Source organism: Acanthaster planci, linkage group LG01 (genome assembly GCF_054643075.1).
Source record: "Acanthaster planci isolate LZ-2023a linkage group LG01, COTS_SCS, whole genome shotgun sequence".
In the NCBI taxonomy this organism is placed as follows: domain Eukaryota; kingdom Metazoa; phylum Echinodermata; class Asteroidea; order Valvatida; family Acanthasteridae; genus Acanthaster; species Acanthaster planci.
Window position 1 is genome coordinate 30,930,523 of NC_141777.1, and position 18,961 is coordinate 30,949,483.

General features: G+C 39.1%; 1 protein-coding gene across 1 annotated transcript; it reads right to left on the reverse strand.

Moving 5' to 3' along the window:
• Positions 1 to 145: 145 nt before the first annotated feature.
• selenon (selenoprotein N) lies at positions 146 to 18,939 on the reverse strand. The gene is made up of 10 exons (XM_022230307.2): positions 18,479 to 18,939; positions 17,138 to 17,535; positions 15,367 to 15,489; positions 14,646 to 14,980; positions 7,392 to 7,543; positions 6,211 to 6,461; positions 4,871 to 4,976; positions 4,190 to 4,376; positions 2,938 to 3,042; positions 146 to 2,271 (listed from the first exon to the last, which is right to left on the reverse strand). Exons 2-10 carry the CDS (start codon positions 17,504 to 17,506, stop codon positions 2,193 to 2,195), a joined length of 1,707 nt encoding a protein of 568 aa, XP_022085999.2. The 5' UTR covers positions 17,507 to 17,535; positions 18,479 to 18,939; the 3' UTR covers positions 146 to 2,192.
• Between the last annotated feature and the right edge of the window lie 22 nt (positions 18,940 to 18,961).

Genomic DNA, 18,961 nt, shown 5'->3' on the forward strand with positions numbered 1-18,961 from the left:
AGGGTATGAAAATGTGTTCAAATCCATCACTCAATAACATTCCAAACATACACTAAGTGGTTTTCGGACTGTGAAAATTGAAATTTTGTCCGCCGTCAATATTATTACCAACAAGCACCTTAGAGCATCAGCATAAAATGTTCACTTTGTTAACGTTCAGTTGACTGTGTCCTTTATTAACATTAGCTACAAAACGAAGTAAGGAAATATGACAGATGTAACTACATTTGCAAAAAACCCATAATTTATACAAAATGCGATTTGTAATACCGCATTAGTTTAATATTAAGGTTGCCTGTTGTTTTATTCTCTTTTCCTAGTCATGTTGAAATAGCAGATAAACTATAGTCCTAGTATTGATCATTAGGGGATATTGTGCAATGCAGGAATACTTCATCTACTTCATGATAATGACTCAACTGTGGTGCTATGTGAAACCATCTGACTTGGTCAGCCAACAGTGTGAGTGGTTTATGACCAAGTCTTCATAAATACACAGACGCCACGACCAGGGCCAATTTGATAGAGCTCATTTAACACACATCTGCTAACCCAAGAAAAAACGTGGAAAGCAAAAGTATGATCTTTCCAAATGCCACGTGCCATAATGGCAAGACAGGCTGAATTCTGTGGTCATTTCATCCTGCCCTGAAGCTCTATAAAATTGAACCCAACAATGAAATATTCTTACACTAAATTGTATTCAGATATTGTCACTGATGGGGTAGTTGTAAGGTGTAATTCTGGAACTAAATATGGATGGACGTTTAAATTAAATCTTCAAAGCCTAAGTTTTTCTAAGGAACTGTTTTTTAAAAACTGTGTACACAAAACTGAAAAAAAATGCTCTCAATAAAAAAGATTTGCTGAGTCTTGTGAACCTTAAAAAGACAGTAATACACATACATGTAGCTTTTAGTTCTTGAGATGATGTCAGATATCAACTTGGTGTACTGAAATTTCTTAATTTATGACCTAAATGTGACAGAAAAGTTGTATGAATGTAGTTACTGTACAGAATTTAAACATGAACAATTTTTTGGGCCAGAACTACTTAATTTTGTTTCACAAGAATTTTGATAATTTACATGTAGGTTAGTTTCATCCCTTAACTTCACAGAGACAACATACACTCCACACATCTCTGCATTGTAAAAAAAAAGGCCCTTAGTTTGGAGGAAAAGCACTTATTAAGTCACTCTGTATAAATGTCTTAAAACTGTTGTGCAATATACATGTACATAATCAATGTAAGACTTAACTTTTAAGACTGAGTGCTTGTTAACAACTGCTACTATCGTTCTGATAAACTGTACTAAACGTGTTTATGTTCTGTGACAAAATATAAATAAACTATGTTGTGGGCGGTAATAAAGCAATTATAAATAGTAATAAAAAGTTTGAAAATAAAATGTACTGCACTTATACGCATTTCAAAAGTATGTGATTGAATTGGGGGAAAAGGCAGCATTCACTACATTTGTTATTCCATTTTAAGTCCATTTTACCATAAGATTTACGTTACCACAAATTTATCAGTTGAGACTCAACTCGTTCCTAACTTTCAAAAACTTATTCAAACTTCATCAGGACATGGCATTTGATGTGATTGATGTCCAATGTGCGACACAGAGACGAGTCAAGCATTAGTCAAATCTATGCATGCATTTTTTAATACCTGCAGTTAGTTACAACCAGGAAGTATGCTACAGAAGGTACCGTCAGAGTGTTCAGACTTCTTGCCAGAGTTTGCATTCTTACATGTCAAATATCTTCAAATCCAACAATTCTTTTCCTTCTGTGGTATGAATTGCCTGACTCTGATTGGCTAAGTGAAACCTGTGGGAAGTACAGCTTTTCCACATCTTTCATTATTAGTTTTTCTCTCTCTTTGAATTCAGGATCAAGTTTCAAAATTAAAAGAAATTAGCTTCTTGAAGTTTCGATCTTCTGATTCGATGCATTCATAGGAGCGTCAAATAAAAGGGTTAATGTCCAGCAAGAGTTTGTATTTGTAGTAATTCCCCTCAGTTTCTACAGGGAATGTCTGAAACGAACAGTGGAGCCTGTGATGCAGACACAGCAGAAATGAAGCCAAAGTTTGGACAAAGGCCCTAGCATAAATCATGAGAGTAAATCACTTTTGTCTTTGCCAATGATTTGAACTGCACCTTTTTTACAGGAGTTGCCGCTTACTGGAATTCTTTTGCTTTATTTAGCCCTGTCTCTAGGAAACTGACGTAGGCCACTACCAGAGGATCTGAAAAAACCCTGCAGATGTAAACAAATAAAGCAAAACAAAACAAAATAAAAGTAAACTGGAAGCTCATGTTTCATTGGATACAAATTCTTGGCACGAATGCAGAAAAATAGCTTCCAGATGAGTATGGTTAGTTGCAAGCATCCCAACGAGCCAAGACCACAACCAAACACTGTACAAATGATACTTCTCCCAAAAGAAAATGAGAATGTATAATTTTACATGAAAAATATCTCAACATTACATAAGGAAAATGAAGAAGACTTTGATAAACAGAATAAATTAATTCTGAGCAGGAAAGACCTTGTGTCCATGTACATCACAGAATTCACTGAAAGCTGTCCAGAAGGAGTTTCCAACATTTGCTCAGTTAAGTGAAGTAAGACAAGTCCGAAAACAATCTCTACACGGCTGATTTCTTTGTTTCCAGGCTCATTTCAATGCCTTTGCATGCTTCCAATGAACACTTAATTCACTAAAAGGGCATCTTGAAAGCACATTAAACACGAAACAGAAGCTTTAAAACTGAAGCGCAGTGAAGGTCACAAACTCATGTGGATAACCTCAAGTCGCACTGCCCATGAACCCTGAGATGAGTTAAAATATAAAATGGGTATTAGAAAGGATGACGTCTAGGCAGGGAGAAAATACCCATGGAATTGACAGCAGTGACTTACTGTGAGATGCTGGGGGGTTCTTGGCCCATGTCCAGAAGATCATTAGCGTTGATGCTGTGCACTACTGTGCCATTAGGAAGTAAGACTAGTATTTGTACAGGGAAACTGTAAACAGACGAAACCATAACTGGGCTCGTTAATTATTAGAGTCCCATTAAGATGAAAGTCCTCTATGAGTTACTTTGTCAATTTTTTATCAAGGACTTTTGGAAGATAATGTGCGAGGCTGGAAATATTGGATAAGGCAATACAGACAACCAACGGACCAAGGAGTAAACTTTGCAAATCCTAAAAAACGATAAGAATGTGTCACATGAAAGGTTATGGTACACAGGTTTGTGCCAATATTTAATTTGACTGAATATATGTAAAGTTTCCATCAGATATAACATTACATGCAGGCAGTGTTAAAAATACAAAAAAAATACCTTCATAAGACCCTTAGGTTTGTTACATCATCTTACCAAATGCAAATAAGGATTCAAAAAGCAATTCATATTTAAGGGTCATTTAAACAGTAAGTAACATTTCAGAGGTGCGTGTTTTTGTACATTTTCCCGAAAGAAAGTTGCTTGTATAGCTGCCCTGTCTGTAACAACTTATAGGTGATGTTTGTACAAAGAAACCAACCATTGACCTGGTGATTTTAAAAAAGTATAATTCATACTTTCATAGTTTTCATGCATGAGACTGCCAGTGTAATGCCAGCAAATTTGATGGAGACAAAAAATTCAAAATTGGTCAAACAGTGGAATGTAATTCTTTCTTTTTCAATTTACCCACGAAAGTGTCCCCGATAATAAAAAGGATGGGAAATTTTACTGTGTAATCCATTCAAAATGTGTAACGAATCACTTCACACTACAACAATTGATAGGAAATCTAAAAACTGCTGCATGCAGGTCAGTGTAGAATATTTTCCCCAACCCACTACAGGTGACTACAAGTAGTGCAAATAGCAGATACACAGTGAAAACCGTCCTGCAATGGAAAGGCTGTTATTGCATGGATTGTAACTTCTATTAGCATCACTTATTTTTATATTAATTGACCAACAAAGGCTGTTCCTCCTTCCTGTGATAAATAAATACATTCATGAGCCATCAGAACAAAAGGTCTTACAATGCCTTCAGCCAAATCATCACCTCCTCCTTGAAAATTTCCCCCTGTTCCTCTTGCTGAATTCGGGATCTGTAATCCTGTCTGCTAGCCTAATGTTTATCATTGAGTATCTACAAACGAGTGGACTCACGAGTAGGAATTCAGACAATGTGAAGCCAGCCGGGCCACTTCAGTCATCCCCGTCTGGTCCCCTGTCTTCTCCTCCTTCATCTTCTCCAGATCAGCGACCAGTGACCAGGTGCTGATGAAGTGCTCCTCCAAGAGAGCGAGGACGGGCGAACTCTCGAGAGCTGTCTCTCGAAGAGTCCGCCCCGAACCTGGTGAGCAAATGATGGTAGACGAAAAGATTTCCATACTTGTGAGGCAGCACGACTGTTAAATTAACCAACTTACAGTGAATGAAATCATTAAAAATAATCTAACACAAAACAAAGCAACAACGTGAACTGAAACTTGCTTACTATAAACTAAGACTATAATTTTTTCAACAGGTCAGCTAAAAGACCATGATATCACAATAATGAATATAACTAGTGCTTATTTACAGGGAAGGGTATGCTTAGAGAAAGGGGAAATGTAGACATTATGAGGTTAAATTTTTGTGGAAAACATGCCAACTCTTGAGATTAACATAAATACACAACGCCATGGCACCCTTTGATAGTGTTACAACAAATCCACGCCTTCCTTTTTCTATAAAAAAAAAAAATGAAGGAATACTGTAGTGAAAAAACTAAAGACCAGATTTATTTCAGTTGGAGGAAAAAACCTGTCAAGAGCTACAATCCTTTCTTTCCCATCACAATCTCACCTCAGCAGGACTGGTCATCGAGGGACCCCCAAAGAAGAATGGTGTGAACCAGTTTACTCTCTACAGCTGCACGCTTGAAAGCTTCAGAAAATGGCAAATAAGGCACCTGGCATTTTATTGATAGGGAAAGAACAAAGAAAGTTTTGAAAAATTTCACCTGCAGAACCCATTTATATTACACAGCCCAAAATGTAATATTTAAAACTAAAGCAAGAAATACTAAGTATCTTAATTTTTCTCAGTTCATGCACAAGGAGTCAGGTGGGTGTCTGTAGCATCCATGTTAGAGAGGTCAACAAACTATCCGTTTCTAGGTTTCTCTTGCTTTAAAGGAGTTAAACACAACCGCATCAACACATTAGCAAAAAAGTCTTATTTTCCGCGTAAGCACTGTGATATCCTTGAGGAAAACTTGTAATAGAAGTCCGTAATGATAAATACTGCTATACGCTAGAAATCAAGCAAGAAGATCTGGTGAAATTGAAGTATGTTGGGCCAAGTTGTACCCATAAAACGGTCAGTCAGAGTATTAAGGCCAAGGGAGTAAACGCCAAAAGTAATGTGACTGTCTTCAAGACCTTTTAGTACTGACTCAGCAAATTATAAATAGTGCAGACTGGACGACCACTTTGCTCTGTAATATGCAAACAATACCTGCTTAACAGTGTAAAGGTAAGAATAAGTTCATGAGGAGTTAATTAGCCGGAACAGTATATTCTGTCAATCACCTCATAAAATTATTACTGAAAACTATTACAGACATGACAGAGCGTGGAGATCAGGTGTGATTTATAAACAAAACCACACTGTTTATTTCCACTCAAGCGACAGCCACCATAGTGAGAGCAGCAATTCTGAAAATGCAGATATAGATTTCAGAGAATTTGAGGCCTTGTAATTCCTCATATATTAACCCTAACTCCCCAGGGTGTATGCAAAATTATACTGAAATTGAAGGATTTGGGACTGTTAGGGTTAATGCTGTTTTATTTTGAACACGCATCTCAAGTATCCCTGGTATAAGAGCAGTTCCTGAAAATTTATTGTAATACCATTTTCATGAAACGTGATAGGCCCTTGGGCATTATCAGCCTCCATTGTCCTGAACTGGTTTTAACCGGCCAAGCACAAACAGTACTTATTCCCTTGAGAAACAACTGAATTAAAATGTACATGGGCAGTTGTAAGTACTGTTTGTTACTTTAATTTTAAAAAAACACATTTTAGGTAATAATTCTGAACTGCCCTTTTGTGTTTCGGAGATTTGAATTATAAATTACAATGCAGTCCAGTCAACAACATCCTCTTTTCAGTAGAAAATAAGGCAATAAATGACTCACTTTTTTAAATGGATAGAAATGGCGTTCTAGTATTAAGAATGCACTTTCCATGGAGATTTCGGTATTCCAGATTATGTTGCCGTTCAGCAGGTCATTTGCTGGTGGCTTGGCCTCCTGTAGAACCTCCCCGTCCTCCCCAAGAACTGAGATTTGGCTGGAGGGACTGGAGATAGTCAGCTCCAATTGTGGCATGAAGCCGATGTCTACCTCCATATTCTCATTTTCCATGGGGCCGTTCATCCACTCCATGTCTGCGGCACAAAAGGAAGGAAATACACATCTGTGACCTTTGAACTTAAAGTTGGCCCTTCATCAACACGCGGTGTGACAGGAGGTGCTTCTGTGTGGTGAAATTATCTTGACCATTTTACCACTCATCTTGTAAGGGTCAACTCTGCGGATCAAATCCAGTCAATTTAAACTTACAGTGCCAAATAAAAGTTACATGTCTGTGGCCAGCTCAAACAAAGTGTGACTACAGTGTTGAGAACCTCTGATAACTGAATGCTTGATCAAAGGTTACCTCCCTGAACTAAACTTAAAAACATTTTCTCAAATTTTGGCAGCACTCACAGGTGCGACACCATGAAACTACACCGATAGTGTGACTCTGTTGGATAACATTAGAATTTACATTTTTTCAAAAAGAAACTCACTATTGAAGCAAGTACGCACAGGCACACCAAACGTCAGCACTATAAAGGTGTTTTTAATGCAAATGACAAAAATTATCTGCTTCAGCAGTACCTACTAATCTGTTTCAAAACCAAAAGGTGACCTGTCACCACAAAAATTAGCTGAAAGTCAGAATTTTCAAAAATTGCCCAGCCCGCCCATTGTTTGTCATTCCTGGCAGGGCTGAGGGCGAACAAAGAAGCTGTTATGTAACACCATAATAAACAAAACAATGGCATATTTTTTAAAGCGCCCCACCACGCTTCATTGCCTTCTGACTCTCATTACATGACACGCATTTCTTGGATGATTTTTTTCCTATAAAAGTATGGTGAATATGAATGTCAAAATCAAAATTATTTTTAAAAAACGCCTGGCAATGTGTAATTCAAGGGAATTTTTCACCCAGCGTTAAGTGGTTAACCTGGATTCCAAACACATCCCTAGGTTTGAGGATTCTTTTACCCCTTCTGTCTCAAAGATACTTGTTGGTCCCTGCTTCTTACCAACATTGAGGCTCTTGTTGCTGGGAACATAGAGGTGGAAATGCTCAATGTGAGAAGAGTCTCGTCTGATGATGAGGTTACCGGTGAATTGAGCTGGGGTGAACCAGAAAGGATTCAAGGGAGGCTCATTCAGCTGAAACTCTGCATGGATCCTGACAAAAAAAAGAAGAGAAAACCAAATTAGGGCCGAGTCTATCAGATAGTGGATTATTTGAATATTCAATCTTCCATTTAATTGAGTATTTTGAAAATATTCAAATGCGTGATAATTGATCAAATAGCAGGATAGAGGAGTATACACTACAGCCCAGAACCTTAATCTTCCTTGACAAAGAACGCACATGTTTCACTGCTCTCCTGCATGGTGGATTCAGAAACTTTGCCAGGCAAATGGCAAAACAATTTGGTTGACCAAAATGTTGCAATTGATGAAGTAAATGTTTTTCTCCATGCCTCTAGATATCCAAACTGTATTCCCTTTCAATGAAAGCCTGTTAGAGTAGTCATCCTGTCCTGACAGAAATGTACTCCGAATGCCATCTTGTTCAGGTCATTACATCACTTACTGCATATGAATACAGATGGTACATGAAAATATGTGACATACATGTACATGTATGAACTTACATCCAATTGAAAATTTGGTTCTTCTCTCCACGCCACTAGTGCACTGCATAACCCCTTAAATGTTCTCTGAGACCTACACGTACAGTCAGACTAACTGTAAAAAGTTGACTGTTTAGCTGTTTTGCCATGAGCAATAAGTCTGGAAGCCAGGACTGATAATCACAAAACTTTACAAAGTGGTATAAGTCCACTCATGCCATATTGTATAGCCAACATGTAAATGTAAGTTGCCCATGAAATTGACACATTTCATGAAAGTTAAACACTTGGGGACAGTGTTATTTTAGGCCATATCATTTGACTTTCAAAAAAGACAAGCTCCGTGGGCCAAATTTTGATGCACAGCTAAACACCACAAATTCTAATTCTAATTCACCACAGTGATTTGAACAGTATGTACAAGAATTTTTAACATCTGGGGCGTACATGTACATGTACCTACATGTACATGTACATGTACCTACATGTACATGTACATGTACCTACATGTACATGTACATGTACCTACATGTACATGTACCTACATGTACATGTACATGTACCTACATGTACATGTACATGTACCTACATGTACATGTACATGTACCTACATGTACATGTACATGTACCTACATGTATGGAACAACCAAGTTCAAGCCCAGTACAGGTCTGCCACTCTGCCTCACTCTTTAGACTTTGTGCAGACGTGGAAACAAATGGGAGATTAATGCAAGTAGGAGGTGAGTCCAGGCACACTTGGCATTTTAACCTCTCAGTTGTATCTCAATCACAGATACACAGCCAGATATTAAGTACACATCCTATGGTGCTGAGTGGTTAAGTCTGTGACTTACACAACAAATTATGGTGTAACTTCTGCTGTCATTTTAGGTGGAATAAGTCGCGCCAAACAGATCAGAAATGAAATATTTTATGGGCCTGTGTATTATGATGATGAACTTGTTAATGCTTGTATGAGATGCTCGGAACTTCTTACGAGAGTGAGAAAATTGTGAAATTTATTGCCCGGCTCCAATAAAGAAAGACAAAGCAAATCTTTCCAATTCAATGGCTGTTCAATTACCACTGCAAAATGGCAAAAGAACAACCCTCGCATGATCATCCTTGTCCAAGACGTTGAAAATAATTAAAACACGCAGCTACAAATTTTTAAAAAACAATCATAAGTGCATACATGTGCACTGCACAGCTCCACTACAAATTTGTGGCAGGTGGCTTTCGCATGATGCAAAATAACACTCAGGTTTTGTGAAATCAGCTGCAGGTAACTTTCCGTTAAAAATTAAGCTTCTCATTAATTAAGCAGCAGCACTACCACTCAGAAGAGCTGCTTTGTGCTTAAATGGAGCAGGGTGTTTTCTCATATCAATTAATGATCTCCAACAATGAAAGCTGCAGAGTGTGGAATATTTCATGGTTGTCCCTGTTATCTTGCAACAAGTCCAATTAATCACAAGGATCTTTCAATTCTTTCTAGGACTGTCCAAATTGCTGGGTTCAAGCAGAAGTACATGTACATGTATTCAGTTACATGTATGGAGAAGCAAAATTTACTATGAAGATCTCACCCTCACTGCACAAACATTTTCCTTGGTCCCGTTTTGAATAATAAATGGTGGCTGAGAAAGTTGGCCTAATTACGAGGGCTGAGATGAAGGTAGGGTAATTTGTGCCCAAGGTGCATGCACAGAAGATAGATCTATCAGGTCAAGGAAACCAATAATAACTATGCACTTTCACAAGGACCATCATTACCACAAGAAGTGTTGTAACATAATTGGTTGTTCATCCCAATGAGCTATCTGATCAAGTGGTTGAGATGTCTGTGCTGGTGAGTAGGTTAGTTTTGGATTAAGAATGCCAAAAGTTCGATGTCTAAAACAATCAGGAGTCAGCAGGTGCGCTAGCAGGCAAAAGATCGACACTTGAAGGTACTTGAAACGACACCAACATGACTTGGTTTTTCGATATTGCTCTTTTCATGGGCGGAACCAGATGCAAATTAATGTATTCAGTTCATGTGTCTGTAAGCAATATTTAATTGGGTTGACCCAAGTTGCTCTTAATTCTATTTGGCTCAATGTGACTCTAGAACACCTGTCTGATACGGGAGTTGATGTTTATACCCCTGCCTATGAACTAAAAGCTGTCAATGGGACTGAGATTTTAGTTTTGCAAGACAGGTCTGACATATCGTACTTCATGTTTTCCATCAAAAGATGCTGATATTTCTAATGATAAAACATTGGTGCCGGTATGATAAGGAAAGTAGAAATCTGGGATTTTGTAAACTGACAGCACATTTGAGGAAGATATTTCCCTTGCTATTTCTATTTTAACAAAATAATGTTGGTGTCATCCTCAAAGACTAATTCATTTAAGTCATGAGTCATTTTTCCAAGTCAAATCCATTCACAGGTCATTTTGCTCAACCATAAAAGTGACTCAACTCTAACTCAAGTCCTTGCAACTTTATACTCTTCTTTAACCACATGCTGCCCGGTGCTTTTAAAAATACAGTGCACACATACGGGCGATTGTCAGTTTTCAAAATTCTTCCAAAATTCATCACTTCATTTAATTGACGTTCACACCAAAGATCATATAGCGCTGCAAAGCAGCGCAAGATGGCAAACTTCACCGTGAGCACACGTTAAACGTTGTAATCGCATGGGCGCCATTTGAGCAAGCGATACACCTGCGCAATGCACATTAATGCGCAGGCGCCGCGACAGGCATGTGCACCGGGTGAGCCTATGCCCGAGCATTACCGTAAACTGCGCAGGCGTATCGCTTGCTCAAATGGCGCCCATGGTAATTACACCTTTTGGACAGAGTAATCCATCTTGAGCCTTCGGCGCTATACGATCTTTGGTTTACACCCACACGAATGACTGTTTGGTGGCTGATCTAAGCAGGTAACTTTCATTGACTCCTGTATATTTCAGCCAGGCCTGACGCCCTATAAAGAGAGCCCAGAATTGTGAGTTGTTGCATAACTTCCTTTGTCCCCAGTGAATGCGAGTGGCATCTTTTCGAATGCGGCTGGATTAGCATGCAGCGGTGCTGTGTCGCTCATCAGTGGGGCCCTGGAGCATTTTGTCAGCAGTGCTAATCCGCAGGCGCGCTATGCCCAAAATGGTGGTATACTGTTAAAAAACAGTGACGGATTACCTTTAAAAAATGCAAGCCAAAAAATGATGGCAATTCCCAGCAGCAGGTCTTTTGTTCCGAGTATAGTCTTTTGTTACATGGACCAGCTCTTTTATCCCACCTTGGGCACCCTGGCTCTGCGTATAAACCCTCAGTGCTCGAAACGGGGCTCCCCGGCAGCAAGTGATTAATGTACATGTATGAAACTTATTTTACCTGTACATGTACATTCCTATTGGTTTAAATGCTTTGGCAATGTGTACTTTTTATCAAATATTCAAAGTTGTCCACACTTTCCTGGACAACTGAGGGCGCTGTTGCTATTATGCCATCAAGGGAAGACATGGGATCAGTGCATAGGTTTTTCTGTTCAAATTGTGAACCCAGAATTAATGCACTGAAAACATTTCTGAGTAAGGTTACTTGCTTACTTAATGCTACAAACTTACATGCACATAGCAATGAATCACCAAATGAGAGAAAATTTAGTATAAATAGCAAAAAGCAGGAAATACTCAATAAAATAGTGAAACAAAAATTGAAAATGAGACTTTCTGGTACAGAAAGGTCCATATTGGAGGTTTTCATCGAAAAAATTCCACTGTAGAAACCTTCAAATTGCAAATGTGTGACATGATAGTGCTAAAAAGCCAGAGAGATATTCAGATTTCATCCATGCATCACAACAGTCTGACGGTTTCCAAGTCTTTATTTCTAAAACCAACAATTGGCTTTTGATCGCCAAGGCTTAAAAAATTCCTTCATGAGATGACAAAGCCTAATCCTATAACAGATTCAGGAGGATTAATTACACTGTAGTTCCCCCGCGCCACAACAATGATCAACATCGCCATTGCCGTCATCATCGTTATCAGTTTTAACACAAGGACATTTGAAAAATTTAGATGAATTAACTTAAAAGCTATTATCAAAAGCCACTGAAGCAGACATCCAGCCAGCATCAAAACCTTCCACTGGGTTGTCTTTATGGACTTCAATATTTTACTAAAACTCAAAAATATTTTGGAGCAACCTGTCAATGCAGATCTGTGGAGTGAAACAATGTTTTCATTCCTATCATGTTTGGTAAATTACGATCCAAATTTCCAACTAGAGGAATGTGCTTGTAACATATACAAGCACCATGTGTACATGTATGTGTACTTATGTATGTAGGTACTTGGGCTGGGGTAATATATCCCACTGAGGCAAGAATGTAAATGTCATTGAAAGAAGGTTTAACAGCACTTACTGAGAAGAGGAAAATAACTCAGTGGATGTCTGAATGGCATGAGTTTACTTGTTACATGTACCAGTAGAAAATGACACAACTTTAGCTTTGATAAAATCTGGTTAAATACCACCGTTTGCACAGTTACATGTCCATCTCTCCTGTTTACATGTACATGTATTTACCTGTAGTGAAGAGGTTTGTGAATGTGGAAAACAGATTTTCCGAAAATAAAGTTTTCTTAATATAAGTATTCCTGGTCAACATTAGTGAAAGTATCATCCTAAATTCCAAGTTTGAAAAAACAAAGTTTGCTTTGCATCTCTAGAGGGAGCCCTTTTTACAAGTCGATGTCATCTTTTGTTTTGTGTACCACTTCTAGTATTTGAGTAGTCTGATTGGTTGTAGGCAAATGCTTTCTTTTTTATATTCATAAGGGCTGCACTTCTGGCAATCTCAGATGTGTAGGTCACATGACTTACATATATATGGAAACCAGAATATTGCCTGAAGTTACACATAACGGTACATCTGCCAGATCGCAAAAGCAAAATGTGAACAGGTGATTTTGTTTTCTTCCAAAGGTACTGGTATTGTTTAGTACCATTGACTTGAGCTCAATCACTTAATAGAGAGCATCCCATAGGGTTATAAAAGATCTACTCACAGTCTCAATGGGATAATTGGTTTGCCCTTGGTCAAAGACATTGATCACACACCTACACATAATGATAATCATTCCTGGGAGTGAAAAGCAAGGTAGTGTACGGTACATGCGGGCTGATCAAGCCCATAATCAGCGACCTTGGAGAGACTGCAGAAGCTTCAACCTGGATTCTTTTCAAATGTTCACGTTGCATGAACTGAGGATATGTCATAAATAATAAACCCTTTCAACAGTATTGCCTGGCATTATTGGATTGGATGACAAACCAGCAATGCATATTGCGTACAATCTATGGAATACAAGAAGCAGTAACATTTCTGGAAAATAGTTTCTGCCTTTTTAAATATCCCAAGTCAAGTTATCATGTTTCCGATAATACTGCACTGATGATTTGGAATAAAGTTATTGCAAAAGATCAAATTTTAATGCTTATTAGAAAAAAATCATGACATTTCCAAGATCTAGAGCTAAAACTGCTGTTGCTTCTGAAGCACCTTATGCATCAGCATGCAAAAGTGGTTGCGTGTTCAGGACAGAAAAGTTAAACAAATAAGTGCTAAAAGACTTGCCATAAAGTTGCTTTAAAGTAAATATGCTTTGTCATATATTTGCACATCATGCGTGTACTGTACATGTACAGTGTTCTGTACAAAACACGAGCCCTTCAAATAAAAGAGGACCATTTATCCAGACTGGGATATATGATTGTATGGGAATACTGCATACAATGCACATGTACATGTACTTAGTATGTACACTTCCAAAAGTACAGTGAATGCCCACTGCCCAGCACAATGCAGCGGTGTTCCTTGGGTAAAAATTCAGGAGAAGGAGGGACATCTGATGAGCGCACAATTTTTTACAAGGGGGTACCGAATCCAAATGAACAGGCAGCTTGCAAGTACATGCATGTTGTATTCATGTTGAGATTTCAAATATAGTTGACGACAGGGGCACAGCCACCATTCTGCTGGGGGGGGCGGAGGAGGCACGTGCTCACTGCTCTAGTAGTTATGCCTTTTTCTTAGACAACTTCTCATTTGCAGATGAGGATTTGCTTCAATGTACGTGTACATGTACTTGCTGGCCTGCTCCAACATCAGTCCCAACTATTATTTTTTCATTTACATGTAGTCATGAAGTTCACATGGCAATTACTTGTTCTGGGAATGAAAGGACAAGCACGTTCTCTTTCAAAATTCCAGAAAAACATTTGACCTGGCCACTCGAACGCTGATAAATCTGAATGGGGCCAGTGGGTTTTGTTTGGCCAGATTATTTGCCTAAGTTACACAGACGCATGCTTTTTAGGGGAGCTGAGAATATGCGAGTAATGTTTCCTTACGGACTACAGGTTAGGGTCAAGGCAAGTGTTGGAACTTTCTAGAAAACAGAGGAAAACTTGGGGGGAGAATACTTGAAAATGCACGGGTAGGAAAATTGAGGACAAATAATGAATAATATTGTTCAAAAGTTGTACAGTTTTTGTGGGAAACCTCAAAAGATATTCAGATATACACATGTAAAACCTCTAGGATCCAAAGTACCACATCTTCCAGTCAAGGCTTTCACATACCTGAAGACTACATCCACATATATCTCATTCTCAGCGCGGACGACAGCCGCGGCCCCTTGCGGACCGAAGCGCGTATGGAGGAACGGACGGGGGTGCAACATACTCAGCAGCTTGTGCATGAGCAACTCTCGGTCCACTGCACGAGGGGGGTAGTAGCGGTTGCTGGACAGAGTGTTGCTGAACACATTCAAATTAGACTTGACCAGCTCGTAGACCTGGCCCACAGGCAGGGCGCCCTCGGGCAGGAATGCAGCAAACTCCGGCACGCCGAAGCCCGCCATGGAACGGAAGGGGCTGTTCCATGCATCAAGTCCTGCGAGGCTACCGCCTCCGCCCTAAAAAACCATGAACCAAATAATAGGAGGACTACATTCATTCACTGACAGAAAATGTATCAAGAAAAGTAAATGTCTTTGTGCACATACAAATAACAAGCGGACAAGATACTTTTTCAAAATGTGAAGAGATCATAATCATTGCAAACAAAAACTACTACAACAAGACAATGGACAACACCTGGATCCAATAAATCTTTCTTACTTCTTGATGCATTAAACACAAATATTGACACATACATGTAATTCATGTGTTAATTTGACTGAGTTAGTGAAATCCAATCAAGTACTCTGTAAATCTGTCATTTTAATAACACTGATAGGTAAAAATTGGAAACCAAATGGCCCAATAAACACACCGAAGACTGATGGAAAAAACAACTTACACTAAATAAACCCTCCCTTTCCTTGCTCATTGATTCTCGCAGGAGTGGCTGGAAATGAGACTCAATAGAGAGGACCTCCTGCGAGGGGTCAACATCCTGCATGAAGCTATCAAAGTCAACAGGCTGAGGAACACAAATGCAAAGATATCAATCACCAGGAAATATCTGTACTCTGTTGAAGCTCAGAATGTGATGAGACAAAGAAATACAGGGTAAAAATAACAGAAATCTTATCAGGAAGAGAACGCCAGTGATACTAAGTGAGAAATTGAAAAGAACAGATCTTCAGTTTTACTTTTGGATTTGAAAATGCATAACTTACTTCTTTCTGCATATTCTTGGGATCATTTGCTAAATTTTTACCCATATTTGGATTCCCAGGACTGAATAATTTAAATGGTACATGTACATGCTTATACATTCAACAATAGCCCACTGGAATGTAATTTGGGTGGGACAGCAAGCATTCACGTGCAGACACATGTTTACTTTAAGGAGGGGTGATTTTGCATATCCACCTACATGTACATTCTAGACTTCAATTAAATTGACACCAAAATACAAAAGACCTGGGTCCAGACTAAGTTGTTTTGGTACAAGGATCTCGAGATTGTGCACATAATACAATTACATGTAACAGAATATATGTGAAGAAATTGTTCTACATGTGTAGGTTTCTGGTGAGATAAAATGCGCTTGTGCTTTGTGATTTTAACTACAGTAGCAGTACACCAGTCTGAAGAAAAGGAGGAAGAGGGGATAACTATACATTTCTCATGAAGTTCAGGTCATGTCTGAATTGAGCATGATGGGGTTATGGTTCCAGTTTTTGCCACTTGTCATGGAGAAGAGCATGTATACCCAAAGACACCGATGCTTAAATCAATGCTTTAGACAGAGGCTCCATTACAAACTTTCGAGTATGGATTCACAGCTACTAAGGGTGGAACGCAATTAAGCATTTAAAAGAAAAATTCCAACTCTGTTAACAGATTTTTCTGTTGTTTTTCTGTCAAAGAGGTTTGATGTTTTGATTGATGTAATCTGGCATTCAATGTTATTATAAACGGTGCCTGTTAAATGTAATCTGATATTGGAACATTTTACTTTCGGGATCTATGCACTTTTTGAAGGAAAAAGTGAATTCTAAAACAATAAACATTGCTTTCATTAAATGCCCAAACTGACATCAATCTACATTTTTAAATTAGTTGGACCATGTGCATTGATGAACTACATAATTATGCTCAACACTATGATCTTGACTAAATCTCACCACATTGTCAGGGATGCTCAACTTGTTCAGCACTATGATCTTGACTAAATCTCACCACATTGTCAGGGGTGCTCAACTTGTTCAGTACTATGATCTTGACTGAATCTCACCACATTGTCAGGGGTGCTCAACTTGTTCAGCACTATGATCTTGACTAAATCTCACCACATTGTCAGGGATGCTCAACTTGTTCAGCACTATGATCTTGACTAAATCTTACCACATTGTCAGGGGTGCTCAACTTGTTCAGCACTATGATCTTGACTAAATCTTACCACATTGTCAGGGGTGCTCAACTTGTTCAGTACTATGATCTTGACTAAATCTCACCACATTGTCAGGGGTGCTCAACTTGTTCAGCACTATGATCTTGACTAAATCTCACCACATTGTCAGGGGTGCTCAACTTGTTCAGTACTATGATCTTGACTAAATCTCACCACATTGTCAGGGATGCTCAACTTGCTCAGCACTATGATCTTGACTGAATCTTACCACATTGTCAGGGGCGCTCAACTTGTTCAGCAGGGGTTCAAATTCGGCCAGGCTCAGGTAACCGTCCGCATCCCGGTCGTAGCTCTGGAACATAGCATAGCCCTCCTCACCAATCTTGTCACGCAGCATCATCTCCCCAATTCTCCTCATCTCATAGCCCTTGAGGATGACAGCCGTTACCACGGCCAGCACCGCAATCACCACCGAAAGTAGGAACACTCGTAGGCAACTGCATCGCCGGGTGTGACTGCCACTGGTGGGGCCATGCTCAGGAGATGTTTGTACAGCAGCATCAGTGAAGTCTTTCGGCTTTCTCGCGCTGTCACTGGCTGTAGAGGCTGGCGGTGACTTTTTCTTGTCTCCGCCCATCGTGCCAAGGTGTTCGTTTCTGACAACTTCTGTAAGAAGGGAAACAAAATTTCATTACTGGCTCTGTTATGCCCCAACAGTAACTATAACATCAGTCCAAACTAAAAAGCTGGGACGGTTTCAAATACATGTAGGGTGCTACCGTACATGTACATGTACAACTGGGATAGCCCAAGTATGGCGCTACAATCAGGCCATCCAAGCTATGGCATAGTGAATCTATGTGTGCCAAAGCATGTGTTAGCCAGATTACGAATAATTCAACAGTCAGAATATTACAACTTTTTAAGTCATACTACATCATTGACATTAGCAACCTTAACCCTAACACTCCTCAGTCCTCCAACAGGTGAAGGATTGAGGAGGGTTAGGGTTAAACATGTTTAAAAAGGTTGTCTGCTAACTTTAGGGAAATAATTCCACACACACTGTTCGGATGCCACTGAATTTTTCCCTACACTTTGCTTATTTGCCACCTGAAAGCAACAACATGAAATTAGCAGGGAAACATGAAGATATTCACTTAGCAAACATTTTTTTCAGACCAGATGAGTGATATTGCACAATGGTAGAAAGGCATTGTGGGAAGGAAAAAGGAGCAAAAAGTGCCCCTTTTCCTTCCCACAATGCCTTTCTACCATTGTGAAAAATCACCCATGGCCATGCAGTGAGTAGGCCCCTATTGTGATCTGACGATAAGGCTTACATCACATGACATGGCTAAAGTAACAGAACGGGCTGACAGTACAAACTGTTTGTACTTGCTTGGGTTGTGGGGATTCGACTAAATGAGAGATACCTGTAGCCTAACTAGGACTAGGCACTGGCATGACTAACGTTCGTATATGCTCAAAGTTTGACTTGACTCAAATTAACTATGATGTAGGCCTATGCCTACATGATTGTGTGTAATTTAAAAATCTTCAAGTTGGAACTCAGTTTCTCCAAATTTGTAGGACAGATGAGAATTACCTTTCTATAGCATTGTTAAGTTCGTCAATATCATGGTCCAAGGAAATCATCGGCGTTCAGCTGTTAGCTTGCAACAAAACACAAAGCTGGACAGCTTACAACACTTGTCTGTGAACACATGCAACCAAATTAATCTCCCAACTTCCTGTTTGGAATGCACGTTGCACGCACGTAGTCCACTATGAGCGGCCAACAGTGCAAAAAAGGACAATCAATGCCAAAATAAAATACAAAAGTTTGTGTAAGTACATGTACCTCGACAAATCTGAAAAGTCTATGGGGAGTCAAGAAATGTTATAATTTCCTGACAAAACTGAAAATTTCTCTCAATCCATATTCTGTCATCCATTGATCTTTTGAGCTAAAAAAGTGCAACATTCTTTCCGAAAGTATTTCTTTGAAACAAAATTTTTAATTTTGTGCTACATTGACACCATCCCAAAAATCTGAAAATGTACGTCCTCGCAGGGCCGCCCATAGCCG